The following is a 26,091-nucleotide window of genomic DNA, read 5'->3' on the forward strand; positions in this document are numbered from 1 at the left end:
TAGCGACGGTGGCTCTGCAAAATAATCTCGGGAAGGAACGCCACATAAAATATTAAATGAAGTTAACTGTTGACACAATACAGTAATGTGAGCTATTTAAATTAGCTTGTTACATGGTTAAACCCCTTAGCTCTTACCAGTGTATCTCCGTGTGTACTTGGTCCACAGCAATCCCACCAATCAGTCCCGAAACGTCCCAGTTAGAGAGGAAATGCTGTAAACATATTCCTTATAAATCTTTACAATCATTCCCCGAAAGAACCAAGCAGGCCTGTCTAGTTGTATGATCCAAATCTTCAAGTGTGTAGCTTTCTAGCTTGAAGTTTGTTGTTGTTTCCTGTAGCGAAGTGATTTTAATAACAGAGCTGAAGGGGCCTGAAATATCAGGCTTTATCTATATTACAAAATATGTAATAACCTTTTGAAATAACTTTTATACAGTCATTGACACCACCACACAAGTCTAGTGGGTCATAAGTGATGACTGAGAGGGATTACTGTTGTATTAGTCCATATCCATTGTTTTTTAGTAAAATACTTTATATTATCTTCTCCCTGATCTTATTTTGGTGGTGCCCAACGAGGTGATTTAATTCAAATGAAATCAAATCATTCAATATGATTTGATTATTCATTTGATAATAGCCATTTTAATGCTTTGACGGCAACATTATTGGTGCTTTCTGGGTTCCCAACACCAGTCGACGGACTTAAACTGGACTTTATTTGTCATAAGCGCAAACAGCTGGACCAGAGGATGAATACAATGTAATCGAAGCAAAGCACTGGATAGTGTGCTTTGTGTATGTACAAACCAGCTGGGTCCAGGTGCAGGACTAAAGCAGTACATGGTAGAGAGAGGTAGACCACATGCTGAATGTTGCCAGTTGCTAAGATATTTATGAGGCAATACTGTATCTTCTTTAGGCAAAAGAAATGCTTTGATGGTTGAAACCAACACAGTCTCACTCCTACTCGTCAAATGTCTGACGCATGGTCAAGGACCCCTGGCGTCAAGTTCCAACGAAAGAGGTGTACCTTTTGCATCGTTTTTCGACGTGGGGTTCCGTCAGACATTCATGTTAATCCCTCACCGTCGGATATAGACGAAAGGAAGAACACGGCCCCTTCACGTAATTTAATCACGATTCTTTCTGCCAGTCGGGCTGCAGCAGAGCAGCTGTATACAGCTTTGCTATTATTGGTATTTTTAGCCCCATAACAGCTGTTTTAATCAATATTTATTCACGAGATCTTATCATGGTTTATATGTATTTCTTTTAATGTTATTATTTCGGTCTTATTACCAGGGAAGCTGGATTGCTTTGTTTATTGATATTTTTAAAACTATAACGCTACATCAACATCAACATTTATTTAGATGTTATCATGGTATTCATTTCTTTATTTAAATAAAACATAGAATGGGAGAATAAAATAGCAAATAAAATTAAAAAAAATACTAAAATGAGGAGAAAAAGCAAGAGAGGAAGGAAATACAAACGAAAGAAGAACAAATATCTGTGGTTATGACACAGACTTTGCCTTCCTTATTCTCAGAAATGTTTACTTAAAACCAAGTCACCACAGGGTTTATGACATTTATTATATATAGCATTACAAAACAAATATGTTAAAGAGTATGTGCATATAGCTTGTAAAAGGCATCAACATTTAATAATAGTAGCAACCACCATCCCTCTATATTTCACAGACAAAATGATTAAATACATTATACCACCACATTAGTAATTCATGTGCTCCGTGTAATTATTTCAGTGCCTCACTTTGTTCATTTGAATTACTTCATTTGTTCTCTCAGCTTAATGATACATGCCCTCTGACTAGTACTGGCCCCACGATACCATATCACCATACTTGCGATATTCTGTGATATATTGCAATTTATTACATATTTTCCAACTTCAAATATTGTCCTCAAAAGGAAAACTTTGTCAACAAATGTTTTATCTAAATGCTAAAATCTAAATTAGTCTATTTGTCCATCTCACTTTGCTTTTATTACTGCGGACTAAAAAAAGCTATTGATTTTATATTGTAAATTTTCATGAATAATTTATACAGTATTGCCACAGAAAATATTGGGATACTATGCTTTATTATATATATTTTTCCAACCACCCCTACCTTTAACTACTACAATAATTTCCATAACACTCTGCTGAGACACATGGAGATACTTCTGGTTTTTGACACAGTTCTGTTATCTTTGATATGCCTGAAATGTATTTGACAGAATAACAGATGTCTATAACATTTAGGATAATACTGCATCCACTTTATAGAAACAGCAGCTTTAGCATTCTGTAGCACCTGATCCTCTCTGCCTCGGATCAATTTGAAGGCATTAGGAAAAAAAAACTTTAATAAACCAAAGGATCAAATTAACTACAGTACCAGTCAAAAGTTTGGACATGTTTTCTCATTCACGTAAATGGGAAAGCGGGTCCAGACTTTTGACTGGTACTGTACATTAAGTGGATAGATTATTACTCATTTGAGGATTTATCAACATTTTTCACATCCGTCAGCATCTGTACTGTTTCGTCTGCAGTGCAGTTAAGCAAAGATTCTTTAACTTGACCCGTACCAGATACAAAGGTAGTTAATATTGTGCAAAATGGTGAAATACATTCACATTCACATACATCCTGTGGTTTTTCCTAACACTAAACCCAACATAGCGAGCGGCTCTGTGGAGTGTTGGACGCCCAGTGTTGGGGACTCATGAAATTCTCATCAGTTGGTGAAGTTCGCTTCCCTGAGATTGTCCTCGGACTGAGATGACAAGAAACTACATTTATATTGTTTTTAACTATAATGATAACATTTGAAAAACAAGGGAACTGAGAACAAACATTAATGCCAAGGGAGTGCCACCAGTAAAGGAGACTTTGAACGCAACGTTCCTCAGCATGCGCCCCGTTTTGAGAAGCCTGCTGTTCTTCAGCAGGACCTCCACTGGGTAATGGTCGCTCACCTCCAGCGCCTGAACACAAACCACAGAACAAACAGTTTAGCAACCTCAGCACACATCTACAGAGCCAATCACAATGTTTGTTTACAATAACTTCCGGGTAGAAAACCCCTGTGTCCCGTACATGTCAAGTCAAGTCAATTTATTTATAGAGCACATTTAAAACCAACCTGGGCTGAACAAAAGTGCTGTACAACGTTATATTATGTTATAAAAACAAAAGGAAGACAATAAAAATATAGACACAATGAACATCATACAAACAACACACTTCTATACAAATGTCCTATACAAATGTAAACTAAATCATACGCCAAATAATAAAAATGTGTTTTAAGACGAGACTTAAAGATCTCTGCAGTAGAGGAGGACCTACTATCTCTCGGGGCCACATACTATTTAACGGCGCAGAGCATACTGGGACGAGGAACAACTGGCTATACTCTTATCTCCTTAATCTAACATGCATGTTTGGTGCTTTCATATCAACACTTTAGGATGGAGACCTAATGTACCTGTTCGACGACAGATTAAAGAAAATACCACCCCCTAAACTAGCAGTCAGTCCGACCGGCGGTGACACTAGATTTGGTTTATCGAAGCGGCTAGCAAAGCAACACAGCACAGAAAATAAGCACAGCAGAAATGTCAGATAGGTATTTACCTCTGTATTTACCTTTATGTCTTTAAACATTGATAATGACAACAGAAATAAACAATTTTGCAGATTTCACATATCTGCACATTATAAATCAACTGTCAGTTGTCTACCCGGAAGTGATTTTTGTGTTAAAGTGACTCCGTCTGTAGAACAGAATGTGGGTTTTATATTGTGGTATCTGCATATTTTTACTGTTTGAGGTTGTTTGTCACATTTAGATTTTATAGCTACACACACACACACACACACACACACAGTGTATTACCTGCTCCTCTGTGAGTTGGTATTCGATTTGGAAGTTAAACGGGGTGGCTGAAGAAGGCACAACAGCATCGGCAAAAGTTTCCCCATTCACAACGATCCTGTTATCCCACAGAATGGACAGACCGAAACACACATTTTACTGATTCATTTCTCACTCAAAATATGAAGACATGTTAAAGAGTTAAGGCCTGCTCACACATCAGCATTTTGCTCACCGAGCCCAGGTTAATGAAGCTACACAGATTCATTCTCTCCTCCATGCTTCCTGTTGATACTGTGTTTATTTGAACACCTGAAGGTTCGCTCGCTCTGTAAACACGTTCAGTCAAGTTTACCTCCGCGCTGGTCACAGAGAATGTTGGAGACATACTCACCGCACACTAAGACCCAAACTAACAGCCACAGGGACAACGCACTACAGCAGTGGTTCTCAAACTTTTTTCAATAATGTACCCCATTTGAATTGTGTTTTTAAGCCAAGTACCCCCCTGACCAGCGATAAATATACCAAACAGCCATGGAACTGAAAAAACATTTAAATGCTAATGAAAAAAGCAACAAAAACTCTTTTTTTTTTTTTTTAAACGTAAAAACTTGGAAAAAGTCGGTAGAAAGAAGGAGGTAAGGCGGAAATATAGGTGGAAAATAGTATAAAAAAACGTAGAAAACTGCGACAGAAAAAACATTAGAAAGAAGGAAGACAAACTTCGAAAAAGTGACAAAAACCTTGAAAAAGGCGGAATTGATTTTAGAAAAAAGCAACAAAAACTTCGACAAAAAAAGGAAGGAAGGCAAGAACAGGTCGAAAATAGTGACACAAAGCGACAAAACTTTAAAAAAGTGACAAACTTCAAAAACAGCAACAAAAACTTAGAAAAAAAAGCTCTCGTACCCCCTGCAGTCCTCCAAAGTACCCCTTGGGGTACACGTACCCCCATTTGAGAAACCCTGCACTAGAGGGTGCAAATACACTTCCCAGTAGTTAGATCCCTGAGACAACATCAGACGTCAGATAGATACATGACATTACAGGGACTACAGGTGGAAATTAGCAATTGTTGCTATAACCTGGCCCAGAAGACATATTCTCTTGTTTAACAAGTTTAATGTTTATTTGTGCATTGTCCCTGTTTCAAATAAATCAATTTCCATTCCATTCCATTGAGTATGTTTTTATGCACACCAATATTCCTCTATTATTCCAAATATGACAATAATTCCGAATTTGATACAGGTTATTGAAAGAGCATATTCCATTTGGACATTCAGAATAAGGTTGAATTTAGCATTTTCCGATTAAGACGTGGTATATGCCAGTATTATTCTGGTTTTAGAGGCATTCTTTGGACATATACAGCGCATTTGGAATGTGCTCTCAATCAGGGATTTTACTGCAGTTTATGGCCCATTGCCTGTTTATGTCTTACGGTCAGATCTGTGCATTGCTATGGTTGATGTAAACCAACCAGCCAACAGTTTGCAGGTCGGCAGTAGAGATGCATGGCCAAAAGAAAAGGAGGAGAAACACAGCTTCTTTTAAACATTATGAAAGACTTGGATATCAACAGGTTTTTGGATATGCACAAACATCATGACGCCAACCTTTTTAAGAAGGTGGTTAAAGGATTAAAAGAGGGAGGCTGTGCACGATCCAACAAGTCCGCCAACAGTGGAAAACATAAAAAAAATCTTTTACACGGCTGCACGTAAACGGTATTATTAGTGGAATATTCACTGTCATTAGCCATGTAAACAGCTTAGACGGATATTGTCTTTTTCGGAATAAGGGCAAAAAGCGGAACATTAAAGCTGTAGTGCGTAGTTTCTGCCGCCCCCATGAGGAATTCTAAGTAATGACAACAACACTGTCGGCACGGCCACATGATACAAGCCTACGTCATCGCGCACCCCTCCTCCACACAGTTGCTAGTAGCCAAGGAGGACACAGAGAATTAAAAAAACATGATGGACTCTTCAGAAAAGGTAATTATCTTCACTTGAGTTTCTGCGCGTAAAGTCATCAAACAACACAATCTTATGAACATAGTCATACTGAGAAATACAGAGAGAGATGTGTGGAGCTGATAGTCTTAATTAGCTTTGTAGCAACTCATTTGGCAATGGCTTGAATGTAACGGACGTTCATTAATATCAAAAAGTTACGCACTAAAGCTTTAAGTGCATGTAAATGTAGTTACTGAAAAGCTTATAGTCCACCCAGAGCAATGGGTCGGATGGAGCCAATCCTTAAGAAGTGTGAGTTTACCTGTCATAGGTGCAGGAGGTGGACAATCGCACAGTGGTGTCAGAATTTTCCGGAATGAGCCAAATGAGGTTCTTCTCTGTAATCAGACGCACATTCTTCTTGTTCTTCTTAGCGAGGTAGCCGCAGTCGGCGTTGAAGTCCCCAAGAAGCATCACATTCTGATCATACACACACGTACACAACAACACTCATGGTAAGGCTACACACTCTTACACTTCAAACTACCATAAACATTCAGCAAAATGAGCTTTCACCTCGGTTTTCCACATCTTCCTCACATCTTGCAAGACGTCATACAGTGCATCAAGCTCTTTAGTGGTGTTGACTGGACTGGTGTGCTGAGGTATGAGGACAAACTCCTTTATATCTGAATATAGGAGGGGGGGTTAGAGGGAGGGAGGGTGCAGGGAAAGGTGTTTTTATGCCCAAACATCACCGTGCTTTTCATTATCGTAGGCTACAACTACAATCACCGTTATTCTGCAGTTGAAAATCATGGATGTAGAATTTCAAAATACAGAAAATACTTTGGGAAAAGAACAACAATGGCGAAAAGTAAGAGCAGGGATCAATAAGCTTGGACTGACGACAAGGTGGAACTGATTACTGAAAGGTATGTAAGCCTATCTAATAAAGACCTGATAAGACTGACTGAAGTGCATCATTGTTTCAAAGGGTCACCGTTTGTGCCCATCCAGACTACAAAGCAACCCTGGAGTTTTCAAATGAAAGCGGGGGCAGCAGTGTTTCCAAATGTCTCCGTTTTAGGGGCTAGGAAACGCTGCAGTAGTGTGAACGTGAGTTGAAATGTAGCAAAAGATATTAGTTTTTAAACTGAAACAAAGTAGCGTAGATGTAGCCTTAGGGCTCCTGCACAATGCCTGCGTGGCGTGAGCGTGTCAGCTGCGTGGCGTGTCCGTTTTTATTTTGGCTTCCATGTGAACAGGTTAGAGCTTTCACACTGCCTGCGTGACACGCACTTTTCAGGCGGGGCCCGAAAACGCGTGCATGCTAGAAATAGAACCGACGCCTATTTTTCACGCGACACGCAAGCGTGTTGGAAGCGTTTCCAGGCAAAATAGAATACGAAAAGATGTCATTTTGACACAAATACATATTAATAAATGACATTTTGATATTTGAAAGTCTCTAGGTTTTGACATAAATGCAGATATAAATGTAATAAAAAAAAAAAAGATAAATAATTATCGATTTTCAAATATTGCACCTGTCAATATACAGAATACAGAATGAAATATTCTGCAGCCTATTTTGACGTCAATACTACCGACGTTGTCTTTTATCAATGAGAAACATACATGTGTACAGACAAGGCTAGCAGCAGCAGCGCCGCGTCAGACACGTTTCTGGTGTGAAAAGACATAGAAAAAACCACGCAACTGACACACCACGCTCTCGCCACGCAGCCAGTGTGCAGGAGACCTTAGAAGGGACTCCTGAGTGTCAGACCACTGACCTGTCGTGGGGGCTTTGAAGCGGATGACAAAAGGCTCTCTGGAGAAAGCATCGACATCTCCGGGTCGATCGTCTGGATACTGATACTGGCCAGTGACTGTCACTGTATCAGTCCTGCACACATTCAGAAAAACACAGTACAACCTTAACATTACTGCTTGTACTGAGGCTGCATTACAGCTTGGTTAATCACTTTGCATACAGTAAGTAGCACAAGTTTACAGGATCAGCTCACCTGTAAACAAACACATACTGCTCCTGGTATCCGGCAGACCTGCCAAGTCTCCCACTGGCCACAGATGAGTATTCATGATCCGTGTTATAGCTGAATATTGAGGAGATACAGACAGAAGTGGGTAAAACTGTTGATACTAGTGTGTGTGTGTGTGTGTGTGTGTGTGTGTGTGTGTGTGTGTGTGTGTGTGTGTGTGTGTGTGTGTGTGTGTGATCACCGGTTGAGGCTGTCAATCAGCAGTGGCACAGCTTTCTCTTTAGTGTCTCTCACTTCCATAAGCAAACACACATCACAGCGAGCGATGATCTGCAACAACACATCGCGGCAAAATGAAAAGGTGATTTGCATGGTAACACATCAAAGTGGATGTTGCATTTTCGGTATAAGAACACTGGCTATGTTATTGCTTGTGAAAACCATGGTAGTGGGCCTAGACCATGGAGTAAGAGAGCTGGATACACTGCTGCCACTTTTAGCCTTGCTGCCAATATGCCAAGTGGTCACTTGCGGTATTCATGCACAAGATATAATCTATTATTACAGTGAAAAGGGGTAAATAAGGGGACTGCTTTATTTTACAGTCTGCATTCCACAGCCTTGCACTGTAATAAGGTAAGGTAAGCTCGCGCGGCTGTAGTTCCAATGAGACAACCTGTAGGGGGACCGAAGAGGGAAAAGTTCCATAGTTTGCCTTTAAGAAAAGTTGGTAAAAACAAAAGGAATGTTGACATTTGTTGATTTGTCCTCATAACTTTGTACTTAGTTATTTGTCCCGACAGAGGTCCCCAGAGAGTATTTTATTATTGATGAGTATCCATTTGTCTTCGTCTTACCTTGGTAAGAATAGACATGACATTGCTGTTCTGGGACTTGGAATCCCCATAGTGATGGAGGTTGAAGGCACAGACTCTAAAATCTGACGCCCCTCGAGCGTCACACACACCCACGAGGAAGGAGAGTAGGAGGAGGGAAGAGGACCTCATGGCTCAGAGCTGCAGGAGACGTTACCCTGTGTGTGAAGGAAAACATGCGAGGAAGATCAGATTTGATTAAAAAGCTACAGTTTGTGCACACAAAACTGCAGAAGCAGCAGAAACTCTAAATACAATGTGGATATGAACTGTAGCTTTTCTTTTGAGATAAATTTGAAATTTTGGGAAAAACATTTGGTCAAATAATTGCTCTCTTGTTGCGAGTTAGATGTGAAGAACAATAACACTCTTATATCTGTTCCTCAAGTATGGGGCAAGAGCCAGGAGTGATTAGCTTAGCTTAGCTTAGCTTAGCGTGAAGACTGGAAACAGCTACCTAAAGTTCACAAGTACTACCAGCACCTGTAAAGCTCACACACATTTTGCTTGTATTTTATACATAAACAGAAATGTAAAAACGACAGGTTGTGGTTTTACGTGGCGTTACATGCTAGCTGTTTAGCGCCAAGCTAACTGCCTCCCTGCGTTAGCTTCAAATTTAGCGTAAACGTGAGAGTGGTCTCAATCCTCTCATCTAACTCTCAGCAAGAAAGCAAACAAGTGTATTTCCCAAAATGTCAAACTATTCCTTTAAAGCCAACAAAGGTTACAGTAACAGTACACTTAATATAAAATGATAACAAATATAACATAACAGACCTATGACACCTGTTTATATCTCCTAAAAATAGCATTCAGAGTGTATCAGACTGCAACTAATTATTTTTTCATTATGGATTAATCTGCTGATTATTTTCTCCATTAATCAATATTAGATAATATAATCTTATATTGAGAAATACGGGCTTATATAGTGTGTTAACGTGGAGGAATTTTCTGGAATGATTTTTCACGCGTGTTTCTCCGTATTGTGATTTTTTTTTTGGATTAACAGAAATGTCTGTAAACTTTACGGAAATATACTGGTAATTTTCTCCCAGGACATTATCCGTTTTTTTACGGATTCTTCTGTCTTACAGTACCTTATTTTGTCCAACCACCAGTTCAAACCTCAAAATGAATTAATAAATTTAGATTATTCAAATTGCCTCATTATAAGCTGGAAAGCTGGAACCATGGCGTGTTTGGCATTCATGCTCAAAGAATGACTTTGTCTTTATGGATTCATTGACTAATCGTTTCATCTCTACTTGTATATTCCGTAATGCATCATACTTGGGAAGCTACACATTTTGTGTGCAAAGTTCAGCTTCTGAATCTCTATGGAAACCTCAGCGTTGCCTTTCGTCTGCTATTAACTCTTCCAGTCACTGTTGCTTCTCAGCTTTAAAACTCAGGTCAACCATGTCCCAGGAGAGACTTTTCAGGACTGGCTCTTATTTCAATAGAGCGAAATGTGCCACGGTCTTTAGATCTGGAGGACATAGTGGCAGCATTTGCCGTAGCCGAGGCCCGTAAGCAGCATTTGTAGAGTTTGAAACGTAATGGTGAGGAACAACAGACCCAAGATTTGCCACTGTACAGTATGAACTTCATATTGTTGTGCAAATCTAAACGGTCAAAAGTTTGGGGTCACTTAGAAATTTCCATTCCACTCCATCATAGACAGAATACCAGCTGAGATCAGTTGCATTGTTTTTTTAACCAGGGCAGCAGTTTTCAGATTACATTATGTTCTTACGTAATTGCAAAAGGGTTCTCCAATGTTTTCTCAGTTAGCCTTTTAAAATGATATCAGATTAGTTAACAGAATGGGCCTTTGGAACATTGGATGAATGGTTGCTGATAATGGGCAATGGAGATATTGCATTAAAGATCACTTCTTTCTACAACAGTCAAGAACCCTTTTGCAATTATGTAAGCACATAATGTATTATGTATTATGTATTACTATACTCGACAGCAGCTAACGTTAGCCTACCGCTAGCTAGTAGCTGGATTAAACACGGTTAAAATGCTGACAGCTAACGCTAAACGGTGTAAAGTGTGACTGTGTTTTACTGTAGAGGATTCAACACCGGGATGTAACAATCTGCAGCTGCCGTCGGAGAAACAACACAGACGGTGCGTTCAATGGAACTGGTAAACTACAGCCTCGTGGTGCATTTTAAGTTATTGTAAATGTCCTTTTCCCATCTGGTGGTTGTTTTTGTCGTTCAACAGCAATTTACTAGTGAGATAAGTTATTGTTATACATTATTATTAAATCATTTAATTTCGACCATATGGACTTAGCAATAAACAAGCCGTTCTTTAATGTCACCGACTGTTGTTTAGTACCCTTTTTTTTTTCTTTTCTTTTTTTACTTTTTTAAAAAGTATCGGTTCAGGCATTAGATTACATTTTTTATCGATTGACAGCCCTAATATATATATATATGAATGTGATCATGTATCACGTACATGAACAGTCACAGTGGACCATGTTTTGTTTCTCTCTCTCTGTCTCAAACATACACACATTAGGTTACAAAATCACATTCCCCAGTGAGTTTGCTACTTACCAGCTTGTTGGACTTGTTGTGTCTTGCCCTCTCCTCTCTAGTGAAACTCGAAGCTGCGTCTGGTCTGTGTTTCCTGGGGGGGAGGGACTTTCTCTGTTTGTCTACGGATCTTTGGCTGGCAAGAGAGATTCTTCATGTTAATAAGTCAAAAGATAGTTGTTTTTTTTAACTTTACTCCCTTTGTCCCTTTTATTCAACTTTCATATTTGAACCTTCAAGGAATTCATATAAAGATAAAGTTAGAGAAACATCTTTCATAGTGAAACACTTGATTATTAAGTGAGTCAGAAGTGTACTGTAGATATCAACATCTATGTCAAATGATACATGGCATTACAATGTCTTAATAAACTGTAGCATTTTGTGCATTTTAACCAGTTCAATCTTTTCCTAGCTTTTTTTTTCTGTTTTAGTTCTCTTACCCTCTTAAAGTCTCACTCCAGTGTGAAAATCTACTGCATTGTTCCTCTTTGTTGCTCTCTGTATCACTCTCACAATCACACACTCACATGTCTGCCTGGTATCACAAGTGAAACAAAGTGCGACCTTCAGCTTGTCAGATCCAGTGGGAAATGGTCGTTTCTGCAGTAAGGGGTGCGTAGTGTCATTTTGCACCCAGTATTTTTGAAAAAATGGGTGTGAATAAAAAGGCTGGAGTTTGGAAAAAGGGTGGAGTCTCTCTAAATATAGCCTCTTACTCATATGCTTCCTTTTATATTGAAGGGAAAGCTGACTCACACATGCTATATGATCAGATGTCCGGTGTTGCTGAATATTAGAATGAAGTTGTATTATATAAACAAAAAGGGGTGCAAGATTTCTTTTTATGAAGTATATCAAACTGGGAGACTAAAACCAAAACAATACTGTCCCTTTCTTTTATTTATATACAATGACACCTCGAGTTTGGACACATTCATGTGAAGATACAAAAATGATCAAAAAGTGTTATATCACAAAATAAGGAAATATTTCAGGCGTTATATGTTATATGGGCTACACATGAAGAAATATATATTCTTTCTGTTTGTCATTCACATACAAAGAAATGTAGTATCTTGACATTATTTATATTTGGGGGTCCATTAATCCCCAGAGAGCTCTTATTCCCTGTTACCCAGTATGAATACTCCAACAGAAGGGGATAAGAAAATATATTGTATTTAACCTTCTGACTTCTTAGGGTATTTTTACATATCTTCTTGAAGGTTAACCAGGTTGGATGAAGAACAAGAAGATTGTTATCCATGGAATAACTCAATTCTTTTCAGGTGTTGAGCCACCCGCACTGTTCAAATGTTTTTTTTCCAGCATAGACGACCCACTTGTAGCTGTGGTCCACTATCCAGAATTAGATGGGCATAGAGGTGACATGACAAGCAGTAACGTCACATTAAAGTCAGAGATTCTACATTGTGTCTGTGTCAATAGCTGAACCAATTCATCTCATGGACACTCGGGTGTCGACAGTTTAGTACTCCATGTACCTATTGTTGAGATATGTTTTATTATTTAGAAGTGTTCTGTTATAGTTCATCATAGTTTCAAAATGTCATTGTATGTCAGAAGCCTGTTTTATGCTAGACAGAGGTAACAGGAAACAGCAAGGAGGAGGAAGTGGAACCGCAACGCACACACACACACACACACACACACATTCTGCCTGGCAACAGGACCTGAAGGAGAGGATAAATAGTGTAGGGGGAAGATTGAACTCTCAAGGCTGAGTGGAGCTGAGTCCCACATTTTGTCTGATTGCTAGGGAATACTTAGTCTTTTGTTCGAGCCCACATATGTGTTTGTATCGTAAAATACTGTTACTAAAAGTGAGTTAATTAAGAATCTCGTCTCCTTGAGTCATTTCAGTGTACTGGTTAAGGATAAACAAATACGCTGAGGAGGAGCAAATTGGGACAAGTTTGAATTGGAGTCATATTTTAGAGGCCTTAGGGCCAGAAGGTCCAGAACCGAGCCAAATCCTTAACACTATAGGTATGATTAACTCAATGGTGATGATGCTGCATATGAAGGCAAAGCTGTGAAACCAGTGTAGAGTCTGCAGGTATAACTCGATGTTGAGTGAGATGTCGCCCACACTGGAAAGCAAAAATAAATGGTGGGATGTGTAATCAGTGAGTTCAGTGAGAGGCAGTGACGGACTGGCCATCTCGAATTTGGGCAAATGCCAGAAGGGCCGCACCCCTGATTATATGTCTTTGGTTAATTTTAATAAGTTATTTTATGCATGCAGCCACAGATATTCAAGATTGTACTGCGGCGAGGTGCGTGGAAAGATTCACTCGGAAGGCAGAGTAACTAATTTCCAAGCTTAGGTTATTGACAAAAATAGGGCCGGAGTGTTGCAAATGCCAGGGCCGTTTTTTTATCCCAGTCCGTCCCTGGTGAGATGCGTGGCTGCATGAGTGAAAGAATGTGTAGTGCTGTAAGGTGCAGCAAAACGAACCAGAGAGCAACCAAGGCCAGTATGATGGTGTGTCACTCAGCATGGAGAGACCACAACTGAATCCAAGAGGCCTTTTAAAAGTTCACTAGCCCACAGAGCCCAGGTGTTGCCAGTGGAACTAATGAGCTCAGGACCCTCTGCCACGCCCACCTACAGTACCTGCAAGGAAAGCAGCCACACAGCCAGACATGGCGGAGAGGGCCGTCACAAGTTCCAGTGGTGTAGTCTACGTGATACGCAGGTATACGCAGTATACCCACTAAGAAAGCTCCAGGATTTCTATATACCCACTTAAAAAGGCCTAATGACACGCAACATACTTTCCATTATAATGTTGGTAAATTTTAAATTGTCATCTGTGTTTTTCTTCTTCACACAAATAAAGGTATTTCCACCGTAAATTGGTGCATACAAGTGTATCTGAATACAGGAAATGAAGTCGTTGATGCTCAAAACTTCCCTTGGGAGGACACCCAGACCCCCCACTATGACATTGGCAAATTTGCACCCCTGCTTGCTGAGAAGGTGCCATGCACGCTGCACAGAGGAGCTGTGTGAGAAGGGGAAAGGGGAGCGGGGGACAGTTCACCTCTGGGTCAAACGGGTTGCTGGGCATAGGCGCCGATACCGTTGGTGCTCCGCTAATACTGAGCACCCACGAAGCTGATCGCGGTTATGTGTCAGTTAAACTTTTCATCTCAATCCTATCCTGAGTTGAAAGAGCCTTGCCTACTTTACGGCTTTATTATGGAGTTGATAGGCGTGTGTGTTCGTGTTGGTTGTCTGAAATGCAAACATTTTTTGACTACATTTTTTTTTTTTAAAGGGTGTGCGCCCGTGAGCATTCAATAGGGGAGCAGATTTCATACAATAACATCATTGATGATTTTTGCATCAAGGAAGGCCAGAAAGGTCAGGTTTTAGTTTTCTGTTCTTCGTGCTATAGTGTAACAGTTAGAGTCTCTTTAGTGTGTTTTCACATTTGTGTGATGAAGGATTTGTGCTATTTAGAATAGGCCTATTTATTCTATATTTTATTTGTATATTATTCTTAATATTTTATATTATTGTTGCTCTCTGCTATTGTTACAATTTTTATGATTGTATATATTTTTGGCACATTTATTTATAAATATATATATTATAACAACATAAGTGAAAGAGAAAATTATATTTCTCAATTGCACAAATCTTTCATTAGAACATTTGAAAAACACACTTAAGAGAATCCAGTTATTTAACTATTGCAATTACAACAGGAAACACTTTTTAAGTTGCATAATCTCCACCTCCAACATTTTCAAAAGACAATGAACACAATTCTGCACAAAATATGACAAAGTTATCAGAACTTAAAATAAATATACACTATAATATAGTAATTTCACATCTGTCTATCACATACGTACGGCATCATCACACACCTAAACCACGCCAGGAGCTGCCAGTGCTCGCAGGACACTGATGTGAGTCAGTTCCGACAAACATTAGGATGGCACATATCTTCACATGATCTGGGATTGCTTTCCCGTTTTCCAGTTCAGGAACAATATTGCATCCAAAATATCTGCCTTGATTAATGATACTGGACCTGTTACTATCAGTGTTTTCATTCTGAAGGATTTGTCAGCTCTCTAAAATTCAAAAATGTGCTGTATTTGCTGGACTCACAGCTGCTAAGAGAATGATTGCAACCCGTTGGAAGCCACCTCATGACTTGTCTAATCGTACATGGACCCTTTCCTTTTCGGATGTCATATATACGGAGCTCTCTACAGCTCGCATAAATGGAGCGTCAGAAAGGACTTCGGACACTTGGCTCAACATTGCTGAATCCTTGAAATCCATGTTGTAGACTTGTGCTATTAATAGCCTTCTTACTTCTATTTGTGCATGTCTGGTCCCTTATGTCTCTCTGTCAATGTCTTTTGCTTGTGTATGTCTTATTTGTAAGCTGCAGATATTCTTACTGTTGTCTTTATTATGTCTCCCTCCTTCCAGTCTTTTTGGTCCTGGGATGCGTTCTTGTCTCAGCATATTGTTTGTAATTTGAAGGAGCACCATGTGATAGTGCTCTGCCACCCTGTGTGACTATACTGAATAAAAACATTGACCGCAAAAAAAAAAAACACATTAGGATGGAGCATGACAAGATGAATTTTTGTTATCCATGATTCTTATGTGATTGAGAATCCTGCTGCAGTGCAATGTAATCAAGTTTGAGTTTACAATCTGAAATATGCTTGTTTAGAGTGGCAGTAATATCTTCCAAGGATCATTGATGGATCATGGACGCGATTCTTTTCTTTAGACAGTGTTTACAGTACATCTGCATGTCCAGTCACTTAGAGTTTTACAAGTCAGCAGTTTGATAGTACATCAAGTCCATAGGATCTGATGTGAAATTTTTGCATCAATTTGGAGGGAACCCTTTAACACAACTAAGAAATAGTCAAATTGTTGAGCACCAAGTCATCCTTGCATGAATCCCTGCTACTGAAAGTGAGGGTCTAAGGACAGCATGAGTCCTTTGTTGTTCACATTGTCAAGCCTCTTTGAGGCAAATTTGCGATTTGACATACTGGGTTGTATCAATTAAACACTTAAAATCTGAACATTCCCTGTACCACAGACAAAGACTGGATACAGTTGCCCAGTGTAGGAATGAAGGAAGCCATCACCACAATCACTTTTGTAATCAAACCCACTTTTATTGGTTGACTGCGGGCACAGAAAGCCTGCAGCAGCTCTAGTTGGCATGCAGGGCCTTCCAGCGGGTCAGGGGGCCTCTGCTGGGGATGTACTTCACCCCGCAGCCATCTGAAATCAGGCGCTTCTCAGCCATCATGTCATCAAAGTCGGTGGCATTGAACTTGGTGAAGCCATACTTCTTGGAAATATGGATCTGAAAGGAAGTACAATGACAGATGTCAGACTTAGGGAGTATGATTACAGGATTACATGAAATGTTACAAAACACATCTGCAAATGGCTAAAATTACACAAGCCTGTGAAAGGCTCTTGAGAAGCATAATATTTTGTCTCAGTGGTCCCTTAAAGCATTCAGCACCACCCAGCTGAGGACATACACAACCAAAGAGTCACTTTCTGCAGCTTTTGCACACCAGAACCGCACAGCAGCGAGACTAGTCGGCTTAATAAGCTGCATGGATGTGCCATGATAGCGTGAGGGATGCACGGTAACCCGGCTGATATTTTCTCTTTTCATGATATTGTTCAACACAAGAAAACCAAGCAACAATTTCCTTTACCTTCTGGCGTCCAGGGAACTTGAACTTGGCTCTGCGCAGAGCTTCCACCACATGCTCCTTGTTCTGGGCCTTGGTACGCACAGACATGATCACCTGACCAATGTTCACACGGGCCACGGTGCCCTGGGGTTTACCGAAAGCACCGCGCATTCCAGTCTGGAGCCTAACAATCAGAAGATGGAGACCGGAGCAAATGTGATGATTTGGCTCAAAAATATTTAGTAAATCTTGTTTTCAATAAGACTACAGTCATTTCAACAGCCCAGTGGAAGAAGATAGAGAGACCGACTTAAAAACAGACAGCAATTCTTAATTCCAATGTATCCATTAGAACCTAAAGCAACCGCGCACACACACACACACGATATTCTCACCTATCAGCTCCAGCGCAGGACAACATTTTGTTGATGCGGATAACGTGGAAGGGATGCAGGCGCATGCGGATGTGGAAACCATCCTTACCGCAGGTCTTCACCATGTACTTGTTAGCGCAGATACGTGCAGCCTCCAGAGCTACAGGGGGGAGGGGAAAAGAATCAGAATCAAACATTGACATTGGTGCCTCAACTTCAGCTTGCACTGAGACCATATGGAGGACAAGCATCCAGCATTTGCGGATGATTAGTTTTTCTGTTTGTTCACCACAGTTGCCCTGGTTTTAGGGGAGGGTTCTTTCTTTTCACGAGTATATCCACTGGTGGATGCATAACACCTCGCTTGAATATACCACCAAAGCTTCCAAGGAGCCACAGATTTATCCACACAGACATGTATAAATACTAGCCAAAACTCTTATAGTAATCTACACATTGACTTGCAAATGTATACTGTACATCTATGCATTTATAGTGTCTGCAGTTTAAAAAACATCCAAAAGTAACCCTTTACATGCATATGCATGTCCACATGCACAACAGAAAGCCCAGTGTAAAAAGGAGTCTGAAATGTCTGCATATACAACATATTACATATTCCAAACATTTGTTCAATTCTCCAAGTCGAAGATCCTGATCTTAGAATCTACACAGGGAATAATGCTATCACAGACACATTTGAGAGTTAATCAAATGGAGTAACTCTCAAATGTACTACTACATCTAGTCAGAGACATTCATACTGGTGTGAATACCGTCACAAATCAATTACCACTCACTATGGACGGCAATACTATTTTGTCTCAGTGGTCCCTTAAAGCACTCAGCACCACCCAGCTGAGGACATACACAACCACAGAGTTACTGTCTGCAGCCATTGCACACCAGAAACACACTGAAGCACAACTGGTCGGCTTAATAAGCTGCAGGGTTATCAAGAGCAGATATTTGTGACGTGTGAATTACTTTGAAGTCAAGGCCCAACACTGAAGACCTTGAAAGAAGGGAAAAATTAGGGCTTCTTCCATTGAGACCAATTTTCATTCTTGTTTAGAACGGTTGCTTGCTGTGAGAAGAGGTTTGTTTAATTTAGGACTGAAAGTGTCTGAATGTCTACGTTTCTGAAGAGGAAAAAACTCCTAAAAAAACTTTAGGTCACATGTACATCTATGGATGCTTTTCATTATGCTTATACATCTCCTCCTCATCCCAAACAGTTACTTATAAAGTGCTGCACAGCTGTGTCTGTCATGTGGAGGAGCTGCATTTATGAGTCACACCACTCGATATAAGATATCTGGGTAGATACACCGGTATTTCCTCACTCTAAGCTCCTCCAGAAGTATCCTCTCTCCCCGAGGTGCATTTCAAGGGATTTGAAGATCCTCCATGATGGCAGAGGAGGGGACGATTTTCGGGTCACAGGAGGAAAGAGGTTGCGAGGAAGCATCAAGTCAGCATAATGAAATGAACCCTGTGTGTTTGGTCGAGGCTCCTCACCTTCAGAAGACAGCTGCTCGTACTCATCAGAGACCATGTGGCCACACAGGGGGAACTCATCTACCTTGGCCTTCTTCCTGCCCAAGTCGAAGATCCTGATCTTGGGATCTATACACAAAAGGAAAAAAAAACGAGTAAAAGCTTTGAAATCATGCAATCACCTACACATTTGAGAGACTTAATGAGATGGATTCATTTAATAGTCTACTACAACATCTAGTCTAAGACTTATACCCGTGTGAATAACATCACACAGGGATAAAGTGGATTATCAATGACGACTATGGACAGAATTACTATTTTGTCTCAGTGGTCCCTTAAAGCATTCAGCACCTCCCAGCTGAGGACATACACAACCACAGAGTTACTGTCTGCAGCCATTGCACACCAGAAACACACTGAAGCACAACTGGTCGGCTTAATAAGCTGCAGGGTTATCAAGAGCAGATATTTGTGACATGCAATTACTTTGCAGTTAAAGCCCAACACTAATACAGTAACGTCACAGCAGGCTGTTGCACTGACAGGCAGCTCTACCTGACTCATTTTCAGTAAAGTTTTTCAGTGAAGTATGAAAGCAGCTTACCAGGCACACCCCTGCAGAAGCGGGACTTGGGGTAGGGCTTGTTCTTGCAGTAACGGTAGCTGTTGAGAGAGAATTAAATGTAAAAGATCGATAGAGACTTCCGGTGTGTTGTGCTGTTTCTGCAGGTAGACTTTCAAGGAATCCACTGTGTTGACTGCACCTGTACACACACTTATGAAAATAAAACTACACTAAACTATCCATGTCCACATGCACAACAGAAAGTCCAGTGTAAAAAGGAGTCTGAAATGTCTGCATATACAACATATTACATATTCCAAACATCTGTTCAATTCTCCAAGTCGAAGATCCTGATCTTAGAATCTACACAGGGAATAATGCTATCACAGACACATTTGAGAGTTAATCAAATGGAGAAACTCTCAAATGTACTACTACATCTAGTCAGAGACACTCATACCGGTGTGAATACCATCACAAATCAATTACCACTCACTATGGACGGCAATACTATTTTGTCTCAGTGGTCCCTTAAAGCACTCAGCACCACCCAGCTGAGGACATACACAACCACAGAGTTACTGTCTGCAGCCATTGCACACCAGAAACACACTGAAGCACAACTGGTCGGCTTAATAAGCTGCAGGGTTATCAAGAGCAGATATTTGTGAGGTGTGAATTACTTTGAAGTCAAGGCCCAACACTGAAGACTTTGAAAGAAGGGAAAAATGAGGGCTTCTTCCATTGAGACCATTTATAATATATAAATAACGTTACTAGCCAGATGAAAACAATATCAGCCATATGATCAAATAACTGAGGAACTTGGGGTAGGGCTTGTTCTTGCGGTAGCTGTGGATAACGTTAGTAAATCTATTTTCAGGATGCAGGATGGGCATAAAGTCAACATCACAGTCAAGTAATCGCACAGAAGCTGTACATGGATTCTATAACGTTACAAACTTTAGAGGCACCTTTTAGGAGCATCTCTGGGACCAACAGAAGTACTGAGAGGGACAAATCACCATTTCTGATGTTTAAGGTGACTGCTCACCATGCTTTTAACTGTCAACCAGTTTTACATTGTACTACTCTTAACTTTAATTAAACCCCCAAAATTGGATTATCATTAAGAGCTTTGTGGATAGAGAGATGTTTTGTAACGTTGACGTGCATTTAACGGCACATGAAAACGTTTAAAAGTGGCTAATGTTAGGCTTGAAGTTGACACTAGGATGCTAGCGCTAGCTTAATGCTAACGTTAGCTGAAGTTAGCTCAAGACGCATTCAACAAGCTAACGTTAGCGCTTTCTATCAGTGAAATTGCATTATGACAGTGTGGATAAAGAAAAAACATTAACTGCATTACACACCATGTAGTAGACACAGTTTACAATACTACAATAACAGTCTAGGTTTATCGACAAGACTTCTCGGAATGCTAGCTAGTACAGTGCACATGGTGCGAACCGGAGCCGCTGCCATTTTCCTCTGCGTGCCAGTAAACTGGCCCTGTTCTGAAATGATGCAGGACAGAACTTACCAGCGGGCTGGTCGGCGGCCCATGGTTGCGATCTGTCAATTAACAAATACAAATGTGTTCTTTAGTTAAATCGAGGCCAATATTTACGTAAAATAACTTTAAATATGTGTATTTTACGGAGAGCCGGAGAAAACACGCTCCCACCACGTACTCACCTAATGGAGGAAAGGAAGATGAAGCGACTTCCGCTTCGTCATATTGCCTGTGGGAAAAAAATATTTACATAATATTCATTAACGCATTTTTTTTTTCTTCAGTATGTATTTGTAGTGACATAGAAACGTTAATATCACATATATATTTAAATACATCGTTGTAAAAATTCCTTTAAAGCCAGTTGACAAGCTTCAACGGAATGCTGGGAAGTGTAGTTTTATACTGCAGGACGCTATCTAGCCTACTTTAATATCAACTGTACATCCCTGACTTAAATTCTGACTTTTGCTTTAGGCCTACACTACAAAATGAAGACACACTGTTTGACTGCCTGTTTAGACAAACAAAAAAATATAAATACTGGTAGGCTAATAGCCTATAAAGTATTTAACCAGTTTGGACCTAACTCTAATATTAATCATTTAGCCTACAGTGAAATGTCAAAATGTCAAAATGTAAAACGGCCCTCAGCAAAGGTAGAATTGGCCTTTTCTCCATCTCCTTTTCGCAGCAGATTTATTGACGCGTCACAACAGTAAAAACAGTTGTGTTGCATTTTAAGTTTTCAGTGTTGGAAAGCAAGTGGGCTACATTTAATCAATTAAAGTACAATTTTGAGATACGCCAACTTGTTCTTTACTGCTACTTTCTATTCTTAAGAGCTGGTGATGGACTACCAGAGGAACAGGAGAGGAGGATGAAGGACAGGATCAAATCTTAAATAAGCCCTCTCCATGACCAGTTGTGGCTGAAGGGCAGCTCGATCAGCCACCGGATCATCCCACCCAGGTGCAAAACTGAGCATTTCATGCACTCTTTGTGTCTACTGTCATCAACAGCAGTCGAGACCACAGACTATGAAATCACATAACATGTTAACAATGGCTCAGTTGTATTTAAGTGTAGACCACGACAGTGTGAAATGGTCTTCTTCCACCACTGGAAGTTTCACAGAAACTACTACATTGTGTCGACATGCACAACACCACATCCCTGGAACTGGCGAACCAAAATTGAATATGAATACATCTGTTTATAACATAACATTTATAACATATAACACTCCCCACCCTCACCATCCAGAACGACACAGTGTCCACTGTGGATTCAACTGTTCTGCTCATCTACCTCATAACAATATTCAATTACTCAACTTAATTACAATTACAATACTGTTATTAATATATTACCATTGCACTGAACTGCCTTGCACTATATTTATATTTACATCTTAAATCCCAGACCATACTCATATTGCACTATTCCTTCCCTCTCTTAAATTGTTATTGTATATTTTTTTGTACATTTGCACATTTTATCGTATTGTTATACTGCATACTTAACAGTATTTTTTTTTCTTACTGTCTTTTCTGTTTTTTTATTCTTTATATGTTAAGTGAGTGTTGTACTTTGAGAGCAAAGATTACCAAAGTCAAATTCCTTATTTGTTTACGCAAACCTGCCAATAAAGTTGATTCTGATTCTGATTCTGATAATGTCATTAATTGCACTTGTGATTTTGTGCTTTGCCTGCTGTATGTCCCCCCCCCCTCTTTTTATTTTTAAAGAATATGTTCACATTTCTCAATTCTGTCTTTTAACAGTAGTCAGGTGCCCGCATGGAGTATTAGAGTTCTACTCTAGTCGCTATTCTCTGGACTCATGACTCGCACTGATGACTTGACTTGGACTCGAGGATTTATGAAATCGGACTCGAAAGTGCGATGAAGTTTTTGACTACTTTTATGTGTGAAAGGTCATACAAATTTGACATAAGATATTGATATATATTTAGTTTGTAACTGTTTCATGTAAGGGCCAGTGATGACGTACTTGAGTCCTGGACTCGGACTCGAGTCGCTATTCTCTGGACTCGTGACTCTACTCAGACTCGACTTGGACTCTTCTTTGGTGACTCGGACTTGTACTTGATCACTGGGGACTCGAGACTTGACTCGGACTCGACAGTTGGAAACTCGACTCAAACACTGCCTGTGTGTATACATTCAAATAGTTTTTTTCTTGCCGTAATCATTCCTCCTGATCATACTGCATGGCCATGCATGACATTTTTTTACACGTAAATGATGGGGTACAAAATACCCCAGTTTGTGGGAAGATGATCATCAGCTGTCTCAAGTGGTTAGCTAATCTTCCAAACTTACAGGTTCATTTTTAAGGGTTTCTAAGTTCCCTCCTTGTGTTTCCCTGACAGTGTTTCTGTGCTGCTGCAGTGATGGGTTAGCAACACAAAGTTCTTACTACTTATGGTAGGCACCCAACTATTAACTTCAGATAAACTTTTAAGGATATTTCTGTACACACCGATGACTGTGGATTTGTCATGCATCTCCTACATTGTATGCACACATAGGAGGGGATCTTTCAATGGCCAGTATGTACAGGAGAAGGATTACAGCAAGTGGAAAAAAAAAACTGTTTCAATGCACAAAAGTGTGTATGGGCATCTGACTTTTGTTTTAAGACAAATTTGAAAAATGGGAATCTAAGTCAATCTCTTTTGTGAACTCCCTCCATTTACATTCAATGAACCGGTATATATTACATATGATATGTGTCAAAAATCTGCTGTGAACAAAGCCTGCTAGGTAGAGAATAATCCTTATCCCCATCCTCTTGGTAGAAATCCTTTGAGATCAATGCAGATTCCCAATGCTCTCTACAAAATGGCCACTAGGTGTCACTATTGTACCATGTATAGACAGCCCCTGCTTCTGTGTGCCCTACTTTGCTAATTCTTAAAAAAGGAACAATGATCTCATATCTAAACTCTTGATAATGCAGAACAAATGTTGCTCTCACACTGGGGAATGTGAGGAATCCTAACCTTGTTCAGATGTCTGTTACAACATCCCTCAACATAACAAGGTTTGTTAAACATCCTCGAGGCCCGTGAGGAATTGTGACGGTTGTTTATGCACCGGTATGTCTAGATTTCATGTTGGGTGTCCTCACACCTTTTTGAATTTAGTTTGTGTAAGAAGCTGCTGTTTAGACTCGCACACTTTTGTCAATTGTTAATTCTCAGTCAACATCAGGTATAGACATCTAGGAATGGACCTGCATGAATAAAGTAATGGAGTCTACAAATGGATGAATAATAGCCTTGTGCAAACACCCCAGCCCTGATTAGGAAGTGACAATACACTGCCACTCCTTGATGAGTGACAGAGTGGATAACTCAGTCAGGAAAGCCTCTGAACTTTGACTGGGATTGCTGCACAGCCTCATGGGGAGGTCAGCTATCTTGTCTTGTCCTTCCGCAAAGTCTGAACCTCCTCCAGACGTTGCTGTGTCTGAGCTAAATCTCACTGAAGGGCAAGAATGACGGTGTGACGATGGAAAGGGAGCAAGGACCAAAAATGGTCCTACAGTATGTGCCTGTTTCTGGTGACCAATGACACACACAGACACATACACACACACACACACACACACACACACACACACACACACACACACACACACACACACACACACACACACACACACACACACACACACATTACAACAGAAATAGCCTACTAGTTTTCCAGACAAGACCTAAAAGCAGGATTAGATAAATCTCCCGTTTAGATCCAGGGCTGCACTTGTGTGTGTAACTGTAAAGACATTTGTTTTCTTTACTAATTTGCATGAGCAGGGTAGATAGTGATAAAGTGTTTTTTTGACATTTTGGGAAATCTGCTATTGGCTTTCTTGCCGAAACTTTAATCTTAAATGACAAGCTCAAAACCTCTGTCATGTCTGTAAGCTAAATACAAAGCTAAAGTCAGGAGACTTGAACTAGCTAGCCTATGTCTGTCTCTGTCCAATGAGCATAACACATCTGTTTGATTTGTTTGATCTATACAAAAACCAAAGTATTAAAACAATTTGTGGTTTTATGGGAGTAATGTGTGGATTATTTCTTGGCGGGAGCAATGACTTCCAGGAGTTTCTCCAGGAACACCAGAAAACGTGATGTTAATTCAAAAGTGAGGCGTTGGTTAGCATCTTTTTTTTGAACCTTTGGACAGAACCAGGCTAGCTGTTTCCCCCTGCTTCCAGTCTTAATGCTACGCTAAACTAACCATCTCTTGTGTCCTAACCATTTAGCTTCAGATTTAGTGTACAGAAATGATCTTTTTATCTTCATATCTCACTCTCGGCAAGAAGGCAAATTAGCCAATCTCCCCAAATGTAAAACAATTTCTTTAAAAGGAATATTCTCAAATCAGAAAGTTACATGGGAAAATCTTCACGGCAATGTGTATCCTTTCAAAAATGAACTTGAGGAAGACCCTAATGTAATACAGTGTATACATTATTCATTGTATCTCCCTATATCCACTAAATGCCTGATTAGTATGTAGATGAAGGTAGTAGATTATACTGTATGTGGAAGGTTGAGAACAACAAACACACTTCATGATGACAATGGTCCTGATGATTAACACAATGACTTTTTATTGGTTTATTCTGCTGAATGCTGCTCTCTTGACAACCTAAAGGAAGAAATGTGTCATCATTGAATTGTACATAGCTGTCAACCACTCCTTTACACCAACACACACAAACCCCAATGACCAAGGGCGTGGTGACTAACACCCCCCTATGTGTTACTCTGAAAACGGAAGTGTGTCTGGGAGGTGCATGTTGTCTGAACAAAAAGTGTAAGAGAATGCATGAAGAGATGGGTGGGGTACTATTGTAATGTGTTCGCATATTAGTCCCCCCCCCCCAATAAAATACTAAACTTATTTTAAATTTATTTAGTTCATAGCTTTAAAATGCATGAACATACAATATATACCCATACAGGCTTGAACCATTCGTAAAAATAAAAGTAAAGCATTGTAATTTGTGTGTATTCCATGTATTTAAGCTGCATGCACC

The 26,091-nt window shown here is 39.9% G+C and overlaps 2 protein-coding genes and 4 non-coding genes across 8 annotated transcripts; all 6 read right to left on the minus strand.

Annotated features, from left to right (window-relative positions):
• Nucleotides 1-1,587: 1,587 nt before the first annotated feature.
• dnase1l1 (deoxyribonuclease I-like 1) lies at nt 1,588-11,950 on the minus strand. 3 transcript variants are annotated; one of them, XM_078254211.1, is made up of 10 exons: nt 11,759-11,950; nt 11,337-11,451; nt 8,734-8,892; nt 8,118-8,206; nt 7,901-7,990; nt 7,667-7,779; nt 6,444-6,556; nt 6,190-6,347; nt 3,925-4,021; nt 1,588-3,010 (listed from the first exon to the last, which is right to left on the minus strand). In XM_078254211.1, exons 3-10 carry the CDS (start codon nt 8,881-8,883, stop codon nt 2,837-2,839), a joined length of 984 nt encoding a protein of 327 aa, XP_078110337.1. In that variant the 5' UTR covers nt 8,884-8,892; nt 11,337-11,451; nt 11,759-11,950; the 3' UTR covers nt 1,588-2,836. The 3 variants fall into 3 exon arrangements, with proteins under 3 accessions (XP_078110337.1, XP_078110336.1, XP_078110338.1); XM_078254210.1 differs by having other exon boundaries at nt 8,734-8,909; XM_078254212.1 differs by having other exon boundaries at nt 8,734-8,909; nt 11,846-11,948.
• Nucleotides 11,951-16,486: 4,536 nt separating this feature from the next.
• rpl10 (ribosomal protein L10) lies at nt 16,487-21,145 on the minus strand. The gene is made up of 6 exons (XM_078254213.1): nt 21,037-21,145; nt 19,533-19,591; nt 18,947-19,054; nt 17,447-17,585; nt 17,073-17,235; nt 16,487-16,705 (listed from the first exon to the last, which is right to left on the minus strand). The coding sequence occupies exons 1-6, from the start codon at nt 21,057-21,059 to the stop codon at nt 16,550-16,552; spliced, it is 648 nt and encodes a 215-aa protein (XP_078110339.1). The 5' UTR covers nt 21,060-21,145; the 3' UTR covers nt 16,487-16,549.
• Nucleotides 16,837-16,969, minus strand: LOC144521421 (small nucleolar RNA SNORA70). Its single transcript, XR_013502320.1, has one exon. It is a non-coding gene; the product is annotated as a small nucleolar RNA SNORA70 (small nucleolar RNA).
• LOC144521431 (small nucleolar RNA SNORA70) lies at nt 18,243-18,375 on the minus strand. The gene has a single exon (XR_013502329.1). It is a non-coding gene; the product is annotated as a small nucleolar RNA SNORA70 (small nucleolar RNA).
• LOC144521420 (small nucleolar RNA SNORA70) lies at nt 19,246-19,378 on the minus strand. The gene has a single exon (XR_013502319.1). It is a non-coding gene; the product is annotated as a small nucleolar RNA SNORA70 (small nucleolar RNA).
• LOC144521432 (small nucleolar RNA SNORA70) lies at nt 20,007-20,139 on the minus strand. Its single transcript, XR_013502330.1, has one exon. It is a non-coding gene; the product is annotated as a small nucleolar RNA SNORA70 (small nucleolar RNA).
• Nucleotides 21,146-26,091: the final 4,946 nt, after the last annotated feature.

Source organism: Sander vitreus, chromosome 7 (genome assembly GCF_031162955.1).
Source record: "Sander vitreus isolate 19-12246 chromosome 7, sanVit1, whole genome shotgun sequence".
Taxonomy (NCBI): domain Eukaryota; kingdom Metazoa; phylum Chordata; class Actinopteri; order Perciformes; family Percidae; genus Sander; species Sander vitreus.

Coding starts and splice junctions, on each gene's coding strand:
- dnase1l1 (XM_078254211.1), bottom strand. CDS start 8,883: ATGAGGTCCTCTTCCCTCCTCCTACTCTCCTTCCTCGTGGGTGTGTGT. Junction 7,991..8,117: donor CTGATTGACAGCCTCAACCG/GTGATCACACAC, acceptor CTCAATATTCAG/CTATAACACGGATCATGAAT. Junction 3,011..3,924: donor ACCAACTCACAGAGGAGCAG/GTAATACACTGT, acceptor GTTTGTGTTCAG/GCGCTGGAGGTGAGCGACCA.
- rpl10 (XM_078254213.1), bottom strand. CDS start 21,059: ATGGGCCGCCGACCAGCCCGCTG. Junction 17,236..17,446: donor TCCTGCGCTGGAGCTGATAG/GTGAGAATATCG, acceptor TCTGATTGTTAG/GCTCCAGACTGGAATGCGCG. Junction 16,706..17,072: donor AGTTCCCTGGACGCCAGAAG/GTAAAGGAAATT, acceptor ACTTCCTTTCAG/ATCCATATTTCCAAGAAGTA.